General features: G+C 45.9%; 1 protein-coding gene across 1 annotated transcript in view; it reads left to right on the forward strand.

The window, feature by feature from the left end:
* Positions 1–17,149: 17,149 nt before the first annotated feature.
* LOC140479087 (espin-like protein) overlaps positions 17,150–20,380 on the forward strand; it is a 75,155-nt gene continuing 71,924 nt past the window's right edge. Inside the window, exon 1 of the mRNA XM_072572944.1 lies at positions 17,150–17,790. Coding sequence (XP_072429045.1) covers positions 17,473–17,790 — 318 coding nt within the window. The 5' untranslated portion in view covers positions 17,150–17,472. The remainder of the gene's footprint in view (positions 17,791–20,380) is intronic.

Genomic DNA, 20,380 nt, shown 5'->3' on the forward strand with positions numbered 1-20,380 from the left:
AGGCCCTCCTTAAATGTAGTGATTTGACAACTGTTCAAATACTTAAACATCAGTCCTCAGTTTGTGTTCTGTCATTCAGCTCCAGACTTCATTACATTCTTATATGGAGAAAAGAGTTGAACTGCTATCATGAGGGGAAAGCTATTCTGACACTAAGGCAGCAGTTGATCAAATAAGTCATAGCAAAATTAAGGCCAATGGGAATTAAGGGGAATTTATGCACTAAGAAGGCACAAAACAAGATGGTTGTGGTTTTTGGAGGCTAATTATCTCAGGCAAGGAGCATTGTTGCAAGAGTTCTTCAGGGCAATCACCTCAGCCCCTAACCAGTTTCAGCTGCTTCATCAATGACCTTCCCTCATGAAATAACTCCGCAGAGGCCGTTATCCCATCATCAAGAAACCCTTTATTTATTAATGCACAGTACACTGGCTGTGACCAGCCAGCTCAGAGTCAATCTTCAACTGAGGAGATTCTTATCTCCTGGTTATATTCTAATCTCCAAGGCTTTCCTGGTTGGCCCAGGTTAACTACCCCAATCATGAACCTTGTAGTCATGAAGTCCACCAGGATCCAATCACTACACTTCATAAGGTCACCATGGAAACAACACCACCACCTGCAATTTGCCCACTAAGCTACTCATCATCCTGAATTTGGAAATACATTAATGTTCCTTCACTGTCACTGAGTAAACTTCCTGGAACTACCTTCCTAACAGCACTGTATCTCCAGCCCAAGGATGGTAGCAGTTCAAGATGGCAGCTCACCACCACTTTCTGCACAGCATGTAGTAATGGATAACAAATGTTGACCTTGCCAATGATGTTCACGTCTTGTGAGCAGAGAAAAACATTCTTTATGCGGTTCGCAGTCAAATTTTCTTTGGGTAACATTCCTAGGACATATCTTGGGATATTTTACAGCATTAAAGATGCCATGAAAATGCAATTTGCTTTAACAAGAGAACGTCAGCCAAATGTCCATCCCATGTTGTAAATACTGTAGTTCTTATTGATGCTGAGTGACAAAGTGGTTTATAATTGTTGATGCTGAACTGAGCTTAGAAAAGAGTTAAGCCTAGAGTTAACATGTACCACACCTAACATTGGGTTATACCTACCCACATAGCTGCAGTTAGCACCCAGCAGTGCAGACAGACTTTGTTTAAGTTCACCAACATGGGCTGATTAACACAAGGTTCACAGTCAATCCATTTATTAGATTTAAGGTGCACCAGTGAGGAGACTGCAACTTTGGGCTAACATTCAACATTGGAGGTCGCTGCAATCTTCATTTAATAACATCACTGGATGGACCTGCAGTTTGGTTTACTTCCCATCGTCATCTTCAAGTTTACTAAGGAACTGTACCACCCATAGAGGAATGTTGGAGCGTCAGTCTGTATGATAAACCTTTATTACTGTGGAATTTGAACCTGTACGATTCTTAGCTGGCACCAAGCAAAACTACTCCTGGTGTTGATTCTCCTCCCAATGGATAGGAATTTGTGATATTATGAATAGTGTATTATAGGTGTAAAAAGGGCTTGGAGGGAGGGAAGGTAAAGAAATTCTACCTGCTTAAAGCATAAGGTGGGAGAATATTTGGAAAGGAAATCCACATGGTTGGGTAATTTGGCATCTTCAGTGCTGTAGTTAATACTGTCAATATTCCTCCAGCAAAATATATTTCAGCAATCTTTCTGAGTTTGTCTCACACTGCATTGAAATCTATTTTGCTTTCTCCTTCCTCAGTCTCAGTCTATCTGGCTTGTATTTTCTCTCCATGTCCCACTAATTCTTGTCATTTTCTCTCTAACCCTTGTTCAAGCCTTTTAACCCACAGGTGAACTTATTCAAAAATAAAACCAGCCTTTATTTTTACTTGGTTTGGAAAATGTCAAACAATTGGATCAGTTTGAGACTGTCAGACTTGAATCAATTTGAGGAGTTATTCATTTTAAATGGGCTCACGTCTATTGAAGTTACGAGCACAGGAATGCCACATAGTGAGTTCAAGTGTCTGCTCTTATCTCTATAGTCATTTCTAGACGTTTGCAGTTTCAGTTTCAAAAGCAGGAAATGTTTAAAACTTACAGCGGGGCTGAAATGAATTAGCAAATTGGGTGTGTCATGGAGCAGATTCCATTCTGCAAGTTTGTTGCATTGTTACTAATCTCACCTGGTTTAAAAGAAAAGTGTCCTGTTTAAAATACTGAAAAAAATTTTTTAATTCTAGCAAAACCTCCTCTGCCCCATGGGACACTATAGTTGTGAGCCAATTCTATCTGGCTCATGTCAAGTAGAGCACCAGTTGAGATTACTGTAGCTGCATTCTTTTGAAAAGGCTTTGCTTCACCAATTAAGACAACAATGTATCATACAAATTTATGAATAGTGTCTGATTACCAAAAGAAGAAACAGGATTCTTAAAATTTACTGCAGTCCTTACAACGACTTCAATGCTCAAATTGTAGTATTTGGAAGCTTTGAAACAAAATCTCACCTTTGACTATCTCCCAAATGCTGTCCAAAATGTAAATAATAAAGAGAGTGCAGTTCTTTGGGAGGTGGAGTGGAGGGCTGTTTCCTGCTCATCCACCTTACCTCATTAAAAGAACAATGAAGCCCCAGAAACATCTTGCTTTAAAATGGCTGACCCCTTATTCTGAGATGATGCCCTTTGGTCCTGGACTTTCCCACGAGGGGAAACAACTTTTCTGCAGATCGCTTCTCATTGTTCCAGATTTCAATGAGTACAGACCCAATCAACTGAACATCTCTACATAAAACAGTCCCTCTATAGCTGCTATCTGCCCAGTGAACCTTCTGTGGACTGCCTCCAATTCCAATATATCTTCCCTCGATAAGAGGCACAAAACAGTTTACAATATTCCAGCTGTGGTCTGACTTGGTGCCTTGTATAGTTTATAGCTAATCCTCCCTATTTTTACACTACATTCTCTTTGGAATAATGACCAACCTTCCATTTGACTTCCCTAATATCTGCTGAACTTGGATGCTAGCTTTCTGCAGGGACTTCCAAGTCCCTCTGTCCCATAGCATTCACAGTCTTTCTCCATTTAAATAGTAGTCAGCCCCTCTATTCTTCCTAAGTGTCTAACTTTATATTTTCCCACATTACATTCCACCTGTCATGTTTTTGCTCACTTGCTTAACCTGTTTATACCCTTTTACTCACTCATTCTGTCATCCTCACAACTTGTTTCCCCATCTATTTTTATATTATCTGCAAAGTTTTCTCCAGTTCATCCACTTTTCTCATCCAAGTCATTATTATACATTGCAAATAATTGTGGCCCCAGCACTGCTTCCTGTGCAACTCCACTAGTTACAGGTTGCCATTATGAAAATGCCTCCCTTCACCTAACTCTCTGTTGTATGATAGTTAGATAATTCTGTATTCAAGCTAATACACTATCTCCAACAACATGGGCACTTATTAAGTTGTGTAATATGTGGTAATTTTATCTGAAAATCCAAATATATTAGATCTACTAGCTCACTTTTATCTATTCTCAAGGAATTCTAGTAAATTGTCAGATATGATTTCCCTTTCATGAAGCCATGTTGGCTCTGCTTGGTCATAAATATATTCCTAAATGTTTTGCTATTACATCCTTTATTAACAGACTATACCAATAACAGACATGAAGCTAACTGTCCTATAGTTCCCTGTCTTTTGCCTCCTTTCATTCCTCTTCCCTTGAAAGCTTGATGATCTGGGGTATTCATCTGGAATCATGATAAATTGGGAGATATCGCTTATAGATATGTGAAATGTTCATATCTGTCTTGATGCTAAACTAGTCCTAACATTTCTTCGTTACCTCACTTTTCCCTAACTGTAAACCCAACATTTAGCTTAGAATATCTCAGATGTAACTGGATAAATAGTAACTGGCAGAGCAGTATTGTTACGAGACCAGTATTTCAGAGCCCAAGGCAAATGGCCAAGGGACAATGTGTTCAAATAACCCTATTCCAGATGGGGGAAACTAAATGCAATCAATTAAGGAATCTGGATTATCATTTACTGGAAAACCTATAGTTCTCCTAATGTCCTCCAGAGAAGGAAATCGGTCATCCTTAGCTTGCCTGACCGACCTGGGACTCTGATCCCACAGCAATGTGACTCTTAACTGCCCTCAAAAGTGGCCTAGCAAGCCACACAGTTCAAGGCCAATTAGGATGGGGAATAAATGTTGGCCTTGCCAATGATGCCCACATGTTGGAATTAAAATTAAACTTATCACCAACCTGATGGTAGCATTCTAATACTAATAGTAATGAATGACTGTGTCTTCCAGCTCAGAATGCCAGACTGGCGCTTTTTATAATTTTCTCTGTTTCATGAATATTTTTTTTAGACAAGTTCCTTGTCTTCTACCCTCCATGTGCAACATGCGATGTGGGTAGACTAAATATGGGGAGTATGGTTTGGAAGGGCTTTTGTACAAAAGAATGCAGCTGTGTGTCACTATAGAGGTCTTGAGGTGAGAGAGGTATTTGTACAAGGTAATGCCTGAATCAGTCTCCCAATGGGCAGATTGAAGTAATGGTGCTGGAAAAGCACAGCGGGTCAGGCAGCATCCGAGGAGCAGGAAAATTGACGATTTGGGCAAAAGCCCTTCATCAGGAATGTTGATTTTCCTGCTCCTCGGATGCTGCCTGACCTGCTATGCTTTTCTAGCACCACACTCTTGACTCTAATCTCCAGCATCTGTAGTACTCACTTTCGCCAGGTTGAATGAATGGTCTGAAGTCTTGCCATTGTGCTAAATCCTACACTATCTGGCTGCATCAACTTTGGGTTTGTGAAAATACACAGGGGAGTGCCATTGCCCTGTGTCTTGGATTCACGTTGTGTATTTACAGTCCATCGGAAAACAATGCCAGTCCTACAGGTTCTGTTCTGTACAAACATTTCAAATTGTTTAAACACTTTAGTTGGCAAGTATGGAAATGTGATCATGAGGCTGCAAATTTATTCGGCAGACTTTGACCTCTGACCAGGCTGTGGATATACAAATTTTAATCTTATCATTATTGTTGGGTAATAGGCAGCAATTGTACAATAAAAAGTTGATTAAACATGTGGGAATGCTCTCTTAATTATTAACATGAGGAATGAGATAATTCTCACTACCTGCAATGAATAGCCCAAACATTCACTTTATGGTGTTGTGAGGGAGGAACTGGTGTACATAAAAAAAGAATTCACTGCTGATTCTCTCTGTATCTACTTGATAGAAAGTGAGGACTGCAGATGCTGGAGATCAGAGTCGAGACTATGGTGCTGGAAAAGCATAGCAGGTCAGGCAGCATCTGAAGAGCAGGAGAATTGACGTTTCGGGCATAAGCCCTTCATCAGGAAGCCCTTCATCATCCATTTCTGATGAAGGGCTTACGGCCAAAATGTCGATTCTCCTGCTATTCAGATGCTTACCTGATCTGCTGTGCTTTTCCAGAACAACACTCTTGTCCCTGTATCTACTTGGTGATCATTATAAAAAATGAACACACTTGCCCAATATAGTGGGTCAGACATTGTCCTCCCATAGCTACCTGCACTATATGTCCTCAGACCGTTTCCTGTAAAAGACTCCATTACCTTCTCCCAGTTCCTCCATCTCCATTGCATATGTCCCGATTAAGCCAACTTCAACAAAGGAGCCTCCTAAACCTTCTTCCTCAACCAAGGATTCCCCAGTACCATTGTTGACAGAGCCCTCAGCCAAGTCCAACCCATCTCCCACACGTCCGCCCTCACCCTCTTGCATTACAACAGGATTCCCCTTGTCCTTACCTACTATCCCGCCAGCATCCACATCCAGAAGATCATCAGCCACCATTTCTGCCATGTCCAGCAGGATGCCACTGCCAAACACTTATTCCCCTCCCTTCCCTTGTCAGCCTTCTGCAGGGACCATTCCCTCTGGGACACCCTAGTCTACTCTTCCTTCCTGCATTCTGCTTGTAAAAATGACCATGAGCTTCCCGTTGCCTGCCAGTTTAACACACTACCTGTTCCCTGGCCAACATCTCTGTCTCAGACTTGCTGCAGTGCTCCAGCGAAGCTCAGCGCAAGCTGGAAGAACAACACCTCATTTTCCACTTGGGGACCCTGCAGCCCTCTGGACTCAATATCGAGTTCAATAATTTTAGGGCCCCAACTCTCACATGTCCAAGCACCATATCCCACACACCAGGCCTTATTATCAGTTAGTCTGCTATTATACACTACATATTGTTAGCCACTAACAGTCTCCATTAACAGCTATTCCCTCTCCTCGCCAGATTGTTATCGATTCCTTTGACGTCCAATTGTTCTTCTCTCTCTTTGGGCTCAATCCCTGCTTAACGATTACTCCTTACTCCCTCACTCAGCTTCTGTGTTCTGCATATAAAAAAAATTTTCCTACCTACCATCAGTTCTGAGGAAGGGTCACTGGACGTGAACGCTATCTTTGATTTCTCTTCACAGATGCTACCAGACCTGCTGAGCTTTTCCAGCAATTTCTGTTTATGTTTCTGTTTTACAGCATCTGTAGTTCCTTTGGTTTTTATCGTCCTTTCACACTGTGGGACTGACTGGGACAGTGGGTCAGACACTGTCCTTTCACATTCTGGGACTGACTGGGACAGTGGGTCAGACACTGTCCTTTCACACTCTGGGACTGGCTGCGACAGTGGGTCAGACACTGTCCTTTCACACTCTCGGACTGACTGGGACAGTGGGTCAGACCCTGTCCTTTCACACTCTGGGACTGGCTAGGACAGTGGGTCAGACACTGTCCTTTCACACTCTGGGACTGACTGGGACAGTGGGTCAGACACTGTCCTTTCACACTCTGGGACTGACTGGGACAGTGGGTCAGACACTGTCCTTTCAAACTGTGGGACTGACTGGGACAGTGGGTCAGACACTGTCCTTTCACACTCTGGGACTGACTGGGACAGTGGGTCAGGCACTGTCCTTTCACTCTCTGGGACTAACTGGGACAGTGGGTCAGACACTGTCCTTTCACACTTTGGGACTGGCTGGGACAGTGGGTCAGACACTGTCCTTTCACACTCTGGGACTGACTGGGACAGTGGGTCAGACACTGTCCTTTCACACTCTGGGACTGGCTGGGACAGTGGATCAGACACTGTCCTTTCACACTGTGGGACTGACTGGGACAGTGGATCAGACACTGTCCTTTCACACTCTGGGACTGACTGGGACAGTGGGTCAGACACTGTCCTTTCACACTGTGGGACTGACTGGGACAGTGGGTCAGACCCTGTCCTTTCACACTCTGGGACTGGCTGGCACAGTGGGTCAGACACTGTCCTTTCACACTCTGGGACTGACTGGGACAGTGGGTCAGACACTGTCCTTTCACACTCTGGGATTGACTGGGACAGTGGGTCAGATACTGTCCTTTCACACTTTGGGACTGTACGGGACAGTGGGTCAGACACTGTCCTTTCACACTCTGGGACTGGCTGGGACAGTGGATCAGACACTGTCCTTTCACACTCTGGGACTGGCTGGGACAGTGGGTCAGACACTGTCCTTTCACACTCTTGGACTGACTGGGACAGTGGGTCAGACACTGTCCTTTCACACTGTGGGACTGACTGGGACAGTGGATCAGACACTGTCCTTTCACACTCTGGGACTGGCAGGGATAGTGGATCAGACACTGTCCTTTCACACTCTGGGACTGACTGGGACAGTGGGTCAGACACTGTCCTTTCACACTCTGGATGTGACTGGGACAGTGGATCAGACACTGTCCTTTCACACTCTGGGACTGACTGGGACAGTGGGTCAGACACTGTCCTTTCACACTCTGGGACTGACTGGGACAGTGGGTCAGACACTGTCCTTTCACACTGTGGGACTGACTGGGACAGTGGGTCAGACACTGTCCTTTCACACTCTGGGACTGACTGGGACAGTGGGTCAGACACTGTCCTTTCACACTCTAGGACTAACTGGGACAGTGGGTCAGACACTGTCCTTTCACACTCTGGGAGTGACTGGGACAGTGGATCAGACACTGTCCTTTCACACTCTGGGACTGACTGGGACAGTGGGTCAGACACTGTCCTTTCACACTCTGGGACTGGCTGGGACAGTGGGTCAGACACTGTCCTTTCACACTTTGGGACTGTACGGGACAGTGGGTCAGACACTGTCCTTTCACACTGTGGGACTGACTGGGACAGTGAGTCAGTCACTGTCCTTTCACACTCTGGGACTGGCTGGGACAGTGGGTCAGACACTGTCCTTTCACACTGTGGGACTGACTGGGACAGTGGGTCAGACACTATCCTTTCACACTCTGGGACTGGCTAGGACAGTGGGTCAGACACTGTCCTTTCACACTGTGGGACTGACTGGGACAGTGGGTCAGACACTGTCCTTTCACACTCTGGGACTGACTGGGACAGTGGGTCAGACACTGTCCTTTCACACTGTAGGACTGACTCGGACAGTGGGTCAGACACTGTCCTTTCACACTCCGGGACTGGCTGGGACAGTGGGTCAGACACTGTCCTTTCACACTCTGGGACTGGCTGGGACAGTGGGTCAGACACTGTCCTTTCACACTCCGGGACTGGCTGGGACAGTGGGTCAGACACTGTCCTTTCACACTGTAGGACTAACTGGGACAGTGGGTCAGACACTGTCCTTTCACATTCTGGGACTGACTGGGACAGTGGGTCAGACACTGTCATTTCACACTCTGGTACTGACTGGGACAGTGTGTCAGACACTGTCCTTTCACACTCTGGTACTGACTGGGACAGTGGGTCAGACACTGTCCTTTCACACTCTGGGACTGGCTGGGACAGTGGGTCAGACACTGTCCTTTCACATTCTGGGACTGGCTGGGACAGTGGGTCAGACACTGTCCTTTCACACTCTGGGACTGACTGGGACAGTGGGTCAGACACTGTCCTTTCACACTCTGGGATTGACTGGGACAGTGGGTCAGATACTGTCCTTTCACATTCTGGGACTGGCTGGGACAGTGGGTCAGACACTGTCCTTTCACACTCTGGGACTGGATGGGACAGTGGGTCAGACACTGTCCTTTCACACACCTGGACTGGCTGGGACAGTGGGTCAGACACTGTCCTTTCACACTCTGGGACTGGCTGGGACAGTGGATCAGACACTGTCCTTTCACATTCTGGGACTGACTGGGACAGTGTGTCAGACACTGTCCTTTCACACTCTGGTACTGACTGGGACAGTGGGTCAGACACTGTCCTTTCACACTCTGGGACTGGCTGGGACAGTGGGTCAGACACTGTCCTTTCACACTCTGGGACTGGCTGGGACAGTGGGTCAGACACTGTCCTTTCACACTCTGGTACTGACTGGGACAGTGGGTCAGACACTGTCCTTTCATACTCTGGGACTGGCTGGGACAGTGGGTCAGACACTGTCCTTTCACACTCTGGGACCAAATGGGACAGTGGGTCAGACACTGTCCTTTCGCACTCTGGGACTGACTGGGACAGTGGGTTAGACTTTGTCTTTGCAGATGCTCAGACCACGAGTCAAATGCAGTTTTAATTGATAGATGACAATCAGTTCTTCAAGCAGTCAGTCCAGTTTCTGGTAGAAATGGGTCCACATTAAAAACGATTGCCTCTCAGCCAGCATCAACAATTTCAGACAACGTATTTGAAAAATGGAAAATCTCATGTTGGTGTTCCATGGAGTTGCTAAAGGGACAGTGTAGAGAATCTTCTCTTAATATCTAGCTGGTGTTGTACTTGGTTTGGTGCAAGATGATGAAATTTGTTCTTGTCTTTGGAATCAAATGTCAGCATTTCTCCTGAGACCTGGTTTTGCCTGTGTGGAAACACTCACCAAGATTGGTGGGTTCTTAGCAGTCTCCAATAATCTTGCTGCTTTCTGCAACTGTGATGTAAAAATGACTGAGACCAGCCATGATCATTCCAGCCCATTATTTGGTCCAGACTGTATCAGATGTTAGGCTGCATCAACCTCTCCATCCTTTCTCCAGCTTTATCAGTGTAAAGATAAAGCTGAAGAAATTGGAACTATTTCAGGTAACACATCTCGACCTCTTCCTGTGATCTCTAGCATCACAGATGTCAGTTTTCAGCCATTTTGTTTTACTCCCTGTGATATCAAGAAATGGCTGAAGGTATTCAATATAGAAAAAGCTATGGGGCTGGACAACATCCTGACTGTAGTACTAAAGATATGTACTCCAGAAGTAGTTGCACCCCTTAGCCTAGAAGCTCTGATATAGTTACAACACTGGCGTCAACCTCACAATGTGGAAAATTGCCCAGGTAAGTCAGATAACCACAACCCCCAGGTCCCTGGTCCTTACTCTCTCAACCCACTGTCTGTCCAATCCTCACACTCTGTTCCTCCCTCTCTCACACTCTCCCCTGACCTAGACCTTGACCTTCAGTCTCTGGTTCCTGGACCTCACTCTCTTCACTCCACCCCACCTAGAACCATGTTTCAAAATTGCACTTCTTCTTTGTGCACGTCATCAATGACATTTTACTTGTTAACACCTGGAACTGCATGCATGCATAATTCCTGCAGTTGCAGCCAACACTATAAAGATAACGAGGGGTTGATGAACCCTGCTCAATAACATGCAACCTCCTGTGAATATTTTTTTCTCGCTCTTGTATGTATCAGTCTGGTTCACTGTGAGGATCACAGTGGAAGAACTACCCTCTAGTCTCCCCTCTGTTACAGGAAAAGGAAGATCCTCTGACTCTGAGTGCTGAAAAGTAGACAAAAGGAAACATGACAACTAAGGGACACTCTCACCCTGAGCGCTGGGATTCAATTATGTTCCAAAGGAATCCGAACGACAGAATCTCAACCAATCTGCAAAACTAAGAATCATGAAACTGACTCTTCAGCTTCCACTCTCCATGCTACCTATAACTGGATTAGTGGTGCTGGAAGAGCACAGCAGTTCAGGCAGCATCCAACGAGCAGCGAAATCGATGTTTCGGGCAAAAGCCCTTCATCAGGAATAAAGCTGCCTGAACTGCTGTGCTCTTCCAGCACCACTAATCCAGTATTTGCTTTCCAGCATCTGCAGTCATTGTTTTTACCTCATGCTACCTATAACGTCCACTGCAACAGCAGCACTATTTAACTATTCATTTTTTGCAAATAATTCAAACATTAATCTGTACTTCTTAAACTTTTATCCTTTGGAATACTGTGTCCAGTTCTGGAGAGAGTTCAGAAGAGATTTACCAAGATGCTGTTGTGATTGGAGGGTTTGGGTTATAAGGAGAGGCTGAATAGGCTGGGACTTCTTTCAATGGAGCATAGAGGGTTGAGGGATGACCTTATGGAGGTTTATAAAATCATGAGGGTTATAGATAAGGTGAATAGCAAGTGTCTTTTTGCGAGGGTGAGGGTTTCCAAGACCAGACGGCATATTTTTAAAATTAGAGGAGAAAGATTCTAAAAAGACATGAAGGGGCAATTTTTAGATGCAGACTGTAGTTCATGCATGGAATGATCCTCCAGAGGAAGTGGTGGATGTGTTAAAATGTTTAAGAGACATTTAGATGAGTACATGAATAAGAAATGTGTGGAGTGATATGGGCCAAGCACAGGCAGGTGGGACTAGTTTAGTTTGGGATTATGGATTGGTTGGACCGAAGGGGCTTTTTCGTGCTGCCTGATTCTATGACTTTAGGCTTAATATTTAATAAACTCACTCTTTGTCAGTTCAAGAAGGCCTGGTTAAATTGGGTCATAGAGTCACAGAGATGTAGCATGGATACAGACCCTTCGGTCCAACCCGTCCATGTCAACCAGATAGCCCAACCCAATCTAGTCCCACCTGCCAGCACCCGGCCCATATCCCTCCAAACCCTTCCTATTCATATACCCATCCAAATGCCTCTCAAATGTTGCAATTGCACCAGCCTCCACCACATCCTCTGGCAGCTCATTCTATACACGTACCACTCTCTGCGTGAAAACGTTGCCCCTTAGGTCTCTTTTATATCTTTTTCCTCTCACCCTAAACCTATGCCCTTTAGTTCTGGACTCCCTGACCCCAGGGAAAAGACTTTGTCTATTTATCCTATCCATGCCCTTCATAATTTTGTAAACCTCTATAAGGTCACCCCTCAGCCTCCGACGCTCCAGGGAAAACAGCCCCAGTCTGTTCAGCCTCTCCCTATAGCTCAAATCCTCCAACCCTGGCAACATTCTTGTAAATCTTTTCTGAACCCTTTCAAATTTCACAACATCTTTCTGATAGGAAGGAGACCAGAATTGCATGCAATATTCCAACAGTGGCCTAACCAATGTCCTGTACAGCCGCAACATAACCTCCCAACTCCTGTACTCAATACTCCTACCAATAAAGGAAAGCATACCAAACACCTTCTTCACTATCCTATCTACCTACAACTCCACTTTCAAGGAGCTTTGCACTCCAAGGTCTCTTTGTTCAGCAACACTCCCTAGGACCTTACCATTAAGTGTTAAAGTCCTGCTAAGATTTGCTTTCCCAAAATGCAGCACCTCGCATTTATCTGAACTAAACTCCATCTGCCACTTCTCAGCCCATTGGCCCATCTGGTCAAGATCCCATTGTAATTTGAGGTAACCTTCTTTGCTGTCCACTACATCTCCGATTTTGGTGTCATCTGCAAACTTACTAACTATACCTCTTATGCTCGCGTTCAAATCATTTATGTAAATGACAAAAAGTAGAGGACCCACTGGTCACAGGCCTCCAGTCTGAAATACAACCCTTCACCACCACCCTCTGTCTTCTACCTTTGAGCCAGTTCTGTATTCAAATGGCTAGTTCTCCCTGTATTCCACAAGATCTAACCATGCTAGTCAGTCTCCCATGGGGAACCTTGTCGAACGCCTTACTGAAGTCCATATAGATCACATCTACTGCTCTGGCCTCATCAATTTTCTTTGTTACTTCTTCAAAAAAATTATCAGGTTTGTGAGACATGATTTCCCACGCACAAAGCCATGTTGACTATCCCGAATCAGTCCTTGCCTTTCCAAATACATGTACATCCTGTCCCTCAGAATTCCCTCCAACAACATGCCCACCACTGAGGTCAGGCTCACCGGTCTATAATTCCCTGGCTTGTCTTTACCACCCTTCTTAAACAGTGGCACCACATTTGCCAACCTCCAGTCTTCTGGCACCTCACCTGTGACTATCGATGATACAAATATCTCAGCAAGAGGCCCAGCAATCACTTCTCTAGCTTCCCACAGAGTTCTCGGGTACACCTGATCAGGTCCTGGGGATTTATCCACCTTTAACCGTTTCAACACATCCAGCACTTCCTCCTCTGTAATTTGGACATTTTGCAAGATGTCACCATATATTTCCCTACAGTTTATATCTTCCATATTCTTTTCCACAGTAAATACTGATGCAAAATATTCATTTTGTATCTCTCCCATTTTCTGTGGCTCCACACAAAGGCCACCTTGCTGATCTTTGAGGGGCCCTGTTCTCTCCCTAGTTACCCTTTTGTCCTTAATGTATTTGTAAAACCCCTTTGGATTCTCCTTAATTCTATTTGCCAAAGCTATCTCATGTCCCCTTTTCACCCTCCTGATTTCCCCCTTAAGTATACTCCTACTTCCTTTATACTCTTCTAAGGATTCACTCGATCTATCCTGCCTATATCTGACATATGCTTCCTTCTTTTTCTTAACCAAACCCTCAATTTCTTTAGTCATCCAGCATTCCCTGTACCTACCAGCCTTCCCTTTCACCAGGACAGGAATATACTTTCTCTGGATTCTTGTTATCTCATTTCTGAAGGCTTCCCATTTTCCAGCCATCCTTTTACCTGCGAACATCTGCCTCTAATCAGCTTTCAAAAGTTCTTGCCTAATACCGTCAAAATTGGCCTTTCTCCAATTTCGAACTTTTAGATCTGGTCTATCCTTTTCCATCACTAATTTAAAACGAATAGAATTATGGTCACTAGCCCCAAAGTGCTCCCCCACTGACACCTCAGTCACCTGCCCTGCCGTATTTCCCAAGAGTAGGTCAAGTTTTGCACTTTCACTAGTAGGTACATCCACATACTGAATTAGAAAGTTTTCTTGTACACACTTAAGAAATTCCTCTCCATCTAAACCCTTAACACTATGACAGTCCCAGTCGACGTTTGGAAAGTTAAAATCCCCTACCATAACTACCCTATTATTCTTACAGATAGCTGAGATCCCCTTACAAGATTGTTTCTCAATTTCCCTCTGACTATTAGTGGGTCGACAATACAATCCCAATAAGGTGATCATCCCTTTCTTATTTCTCAGTTCCACCCAAATAACCTGGATGTATTTCAGGGAATATCCTCCCTCAGCACAGCTGTAATGCTATCGCTTATCAAAAATGCCCCTCCCCCTCCTCTCTTGCCTCCCTTTCTATCCTTCCTGTAGCATTTGTATCCTGGAACATCTAGCTGCCAGTCCTGTCCATCCCTGAGTCATGTTTCTGTAGTTGCTATGCTATCCCAGTCCCATGTTCCGAACCATGTCCTGAGTTCATCTGCCTTCCCTGTAAGACCCCTTGCATTGAAATAAATGCAGTTTAATTTATTCGTCCTACCTTGTGCCTGCCTGCCCTGACTGTTTGACTCACTTCTGTTCTCAACTGTACCACTCTCAGATTAATCTGTCTCCTCACTATCTCCCTGGGTGTCCCCCCCTCCCCCCCCCCTCCCCCCCCCCACCCCCCCCCACCTTACTAGTTTAAATCCTCCCAAGCAGTTCTAGCAAATTTTCCTGCCAGTATATTAGTCCCCTTCCAATTTAGGTTCAATCCATCCTTCTTGTACAGGTCACTCCTACCCCAAAAGAAATTCCAATGATCCAAAATTGTGAATCCTTCTCCCATACACCAGCTCCTCAGCCATGCATTCATCTGCTCTATCATCCTATTCCTGCCCTCACTCGCTTGTAGCACTGGGAGTTATCCAGATATTGCTACCCTTGAGGACCTCCTTTTTAAATTCCTGCCTAACTCTCTGTAATCTCCCTTCAGAATCTCAATCTTTTCCCTTCCTATATCGTTGGTTCCAATGTGGACAATGACCTCCTGCTGGCCCCTCTCCCCCTTGAGAACATTCTGCACCCTCTCTGAGGTATCCTTGATCCTGGCACCAGGGAAACAACGCACCATTCTGCTTTTTCTCTGCTGGCCACAGAAACGTCTGTCTGTACCTCGGACTACAGAATCCCCTAACACAATTGATCCTTTAAAATGCAGGTTTATTTGGGTTTAGGAGAAAGATTTCCAAAGGAAAGGGATCCATTTTTAAATTCATCTTGTGATCAACTGAGAAGATGGGTGAATAAAGACAGGGAGGAGGTCATCCCTCCACACCTGGGGTATACTCTCTCAAACTGGGAAGCATCATCACGATTTGGTGTTAAACATGAAGTAAAAAACGAATTGCAATTTCTCAGATACTGTTCAGGTCATGTCCATATGTAGCAAAGTCCTTGGAAATATTCAGACTAGAGCTGATAAGCAGCAAGTAACATTTACATCACACAAATATCAGGCAGTGACCATCTTCAACAAAAGAGAATCTAGGCATTTGCCTCTGACAAGGCTGGGGCTGTTTTCCCTGGAGCGTCGGAGGCTGAGGGGTGACCTTATAGATATTTACAAAATCATGAGGCACATGGATAGGATAAATAGACAAAGTCTTTCCCCTGGGGTGGGGGAGTCCAGAACTAGAGGGCATAGGTTTAGGGTGAGAGGGGAAAGATGTAAAAGAGACCTAAGGGGCAACGTTTTCACGCAGAGGGTGGTGCATGTATGGATTGAGCTGCCAGAGGAAGTGGTGGAGGCTGGTACAATTGCAACATTGAAAAGGCATTTGGATGGGTATATGAATAGGAAGGGTTTGGAGGGATAGGGACCAGGTGCTGGCAGGTGGGACTAGATTGGGTTGAGATATCTGGTTGGCATGGATGGGTTGGACTGCAGGGTCTGTTTCCGTGCTGTACATCTCTATGACTCTATGATTCAATAGCATTACCATTATTAGACACCCTACTGTCAATATCCTGGGGGTTACCTTTGATCAGAAATTGAATTGGACCAAACATAGGTTGGGATATCTGGTCATCATGGACAAGTTGGACCGAAGGGTCTGGTTCTGTGCTGTACATCTCTGTGACTCTATATAAATGCTGTGACCTCAAGGGCAGGTCAGAGTCTAGGAATTCAGTATTGTGTAACTCACCTCATGGCTCCCTTAACCTTGTCAACTCTCTACAAGACAGTAATTAGGAGTGTGATGGAATACTCTTCACTTGGCTGTATGAGTGTAGCTCCCTGCAACAATGTTCAGGAAGCTTGAAACCATCCAGGACAAAGTAGCCCAGTTGATTTTGCCACATGCATAAACGTTCATTCCCTCCATTACTGATGAATGGTGTCCAGCAGCTGCAAGATGCATTACAGAAACTCACTAAGGCTCCTTAGACAGCACCTTCTAAACCCACAACCTCTGCTAACTGCGTGGACAAGGGCAGCAGAGACATGGTAATGCCACCTCCCACAAGTCCCTCTCCAAGCCACTCAGCACCATGACCTGTACCACTTATTATTCAGCACTACTGGGTCAACATACAGAGACTCCCCTCCCCTATAGTGTAAGTGTACCCATACCATAGGTTGTAAGAGTTCAAGTAGGCAGCTCACCAGCACCTTCTCCAGGGTAATTCACAGAGGGTGATAAAGACTGGCCCAGCCAGCGATGACGACAAACCACTGTATATGTATTTTTTAAAGATGCAGATGCTCTGGCACCCCGTCCCCATATTCCACCGTCAAATAAAAGCAAAATACTGTGGGTGGTGGAATTCTGAAACATAAAAGAAACCCAGCAAGCTATTTCAGACTGGAAACGTTAACTCTATTTCTCTCTCTCTCTCTCTCTCACTCACACACACACAGATGCTGCCATACCTGCTGAGTTTCTGCAACATTCTCTGTGTTTGCCTTTGACTTTAATAGCTGGCTTATAGAACCAGCAGTTGAGGGGCATCACTCCCTCTTGTTCAGCCTGCACTCAGAGTGACAGGTCAGCAGCCTGTCAGAGAGACAGAGAGGGAGGAGGGAACATCAAGGTGATATCACAGAGGCAAGCCAGAAAATGGATCCATTGGAGAAAGCGAACGATGAGCTTTGAGTTGGTCAGGAAGGCTGACGTTTATTCACAAGGGCAGGGGTTGGGAACATTGTTAATGTCATGCGTTTTATAGCGAGTTGAGTGAACATTGCACTTTAACCTGAGTACTTGACAGCAGCCGAGCCAGTCACGGAACAGCCAGTGTCCGTGCCCTGACAGAAGCAGCTCCTCAGTACGTGAGGGGACCAGGGAGCCGGCACAAGGATAAATGGTTCATGTTGCTCCCCCAGCCATGGTTTCTCAGCGCTGCCTGCTTGCTGCTAAGGATGGTGACCTGGAGACTCTGAAGAGCCTGGAAGCCAGTGGCCAGCTGACCGAGAGCATCGAGGATCAGCTGGGGGCTAGCCCGGTCCATCACGCCGCCAGGGCGGGCAGATTGGACTGTCTGAAGTTCCTGGTCACCCAGGCGAAGCTGCCGGCGAACAAGCGAGCGAAAAACGGAGCGACTCCCTGCCACGATGCCGCGGCCACCGGGAACATGGAGGCGCTGCAGTGGCTGACCCGGGTCGCTGGCTGTGACATCAATGTAGGTGACTCCAGACACCGCGAGTAAACACTGCAACAGTTAGTTACTTCCAGCCAGGCAGGTACTCCCAGCAAGTTGGACTTACTGTCAGTAAGTGACAGGCAGAGAGGGTCAGAGACAGTAAACAGGGAATGGACCGTCCTGTTATAGGACTCTCTGCAGGAACTAGACCCTCAGGAGCTGCACCCAATATGTGGGAACGTTTATTACTGGTGTAGGAAATGTGCAGGAATTGTAAATTATACTATATATAAGATCTAGACCCTCGGGAGCTGTAGCCAATGTATGGGAACGTTTATTACCAGGGTAGGAAATGTCCAGGAATAGTAAATTAGTGTATACGTAAGAACTAAAACCACTGGAGCTGTACCTTTTGTGTGGGAACGTTTATCACTGATATAGGAAATATATGGAAATGGTAAATTATATTTCAGAACTAGAGCTACAGGAGCTGCACCTTATATAACAGAACAGCTATCACTGATATAGGGGATATACAGGAATTGTTAATTATATTTCAGAACAAGACTTACACCCTATGTAAGTAAATAGTCCAGTCCTGCTGATGCAGCTATTTAGGGATTTAATATGGGTCAGACATTGCATTTACGTTTTAATAGGATATAAACATAAGAACGCTGCAGAAACTCTGCAGGTCTGAAAACATTTGTGGAGAGAGAAAAACCGTGTTAAGTTGGGAGTCTTGGGAATTTGCATGTTATTGGGATATGTTCAAGCAATGGCAACAAATAAAAAGCTTGTTTCGGGAAGGACATGTTCAGAAATGGGTCTGTGGATGTGAGAGAAAGTGTGACAGTAATCAAAGGGAAGACCTTGGGAATGATAGGGCCAGACTGGCTGAGGAAGCTGGTCAGGAGTTACATTGGCTGGTGTTCTGAAGGACTGGGGGAATAGAGAGGAATGGGGCCTAAGAGATAGAACCCAATCTGATTTTACAGCAGGGGACACACTCTGAAGTTTCTGGTGGGGGCTTAACCAACCTTAAACACTGTTACACACAGGGGAACTCACCGGAAGCTTTGGATATCGGCAAACACTTTGCTCTAGACTGGGGACACATAGCATCAGTGGATGTGAAGGGCCATCAGGAATTGGGGCGGTCTTAATATCTCCAAATTCAAGACAGAATCATAGCCAGTCTATAGACCGTTCATCAAACTGAGAGGGATGAACTGGGAGACAGTGAGGACAGCAGATGCTGGAAGCCAGAGTCAATAGATGTGAAGCTGGAAAAACACAGCAGGTCAGACAGCATCAGAGGAGCAGGAAAACCAACGTCTTGGGACAAAACCCTTGGTCAGGTGTGGGGAAGGGGAAGGAGCCCAGAAGTACATGGAAGGTGGGGCGGGGGTAAGGGTAGGTGGGATGGTGATAGATGGATGCAGATGGGGGGCTATTATGATTGGTCAGTGGGAAGGTTGGAGCGAATAGATGAGTAGGAAGATGGACGGGTGAGGTCAGGAAGGGAGGTGAGGAGGAGAAGGGGTGTGGCTAGACATGGGATAAGGGTGGGGAAGGGGATTTTGAAGGTGGTGGGATAAGAGTGTGGGAGGAGGGGGTTTTGAAGGTGGGATAAGGGTGTGGGAGGAGGTTTTGAAGGTGGTGGGATAAGGGTGTGGGAGGAGGGTTTTGAAGGTGGTGGGATAAGGGTGGGGGAGGGGGTTTTGAAGGTGGTGGGATAAGAGTGTGGGAGGAGGTTTTGAAGGTGGTGGGATAAGGGTGTGGGAGGAGGGTTTTGAAGGTGGTGGGATAAGGGTGTGGGAGGAGGTTTTGAAGCTGCTGGGATAAGGGTGGGGGAGGAGGGTTTTGAAGATGGTGGGATAAGGGTGTGGGAGGAGGTTTTGAAGGTGGTGGGATAAGGGTGTGGGAGGGGGTTTTGAAGGTGGTGGGATAAGGGTGTGGGAGGAGGTTTTGAAGCTGCTGGGATAAGGGTGTGGGAGGAGGTTTTGAAGGTGGTGGGATAAGGGTGTGGGAGGAGGTTTTGAAGGTGGTGGGATAAGGGTGGGGGAAGGTGTTTTGAAGGTGGTGGGATAAGGGTGTGGGAGGAGGGTTTTGTAATGTGGTGGGATAAGGGTGGGGGAGGAAGGTTTTGAAGGTGGTGGGATAAGGGTGTGGGAGGAGGGTTTTGTAATGTGGTGGGATAAGGGTGGGGGAGGAGGGTTTTGTAATGTGGTGGGATAAGGGTGGGGGAGGAGGGTTTTGTAATGTGGTGGGATAAGGGTGGGGGAGGAGGGTTTTGTAATGTGGTGGGATAAGGGTGGGGGAGGAGGGTTTTGTAATGTGGTGGGATAAGGGTGGGGGAGGAGGGTTTTGAAGGTGGTGAGATAAGGGTGGGGGAGGAGGGTTTTGAAGGTGGTGAGATAAGGGTGGGGGAGGAGGGTTTTGAAGGTGGGATAAGGGTGGGGGAGGAGGGTTTTGAAGGTGGGATAAGGGTGGGGGAGGAGGGTTTTGTAATGTGGTGGGATAAGGGTGGGGGAGGAGGGTTTTGTAATGTGGTGGGATAAGGGTGGGGGAGGAGGGTTTTGAAGGTGGTGAGATAAGGGTGGGGGAGGGGGTTTTGAAGGTGGTG

This window comes from Chiloscyllium punctatum, chromosome 6 (assembly GCF_047496795.1).
Source record: "Chiloscyllium punctatum isolate Juve2018m chromosome 6, sChiPun1.3, whole genome shotgun sequence".
Taxonomy (NCBI): Eukaryota; Metazoa; Chordata; class Chondrichthyes; order Orectolobiformes; family Hemiscylliidae; genus Chiloscyllium; species Chiloscyllium punctatum.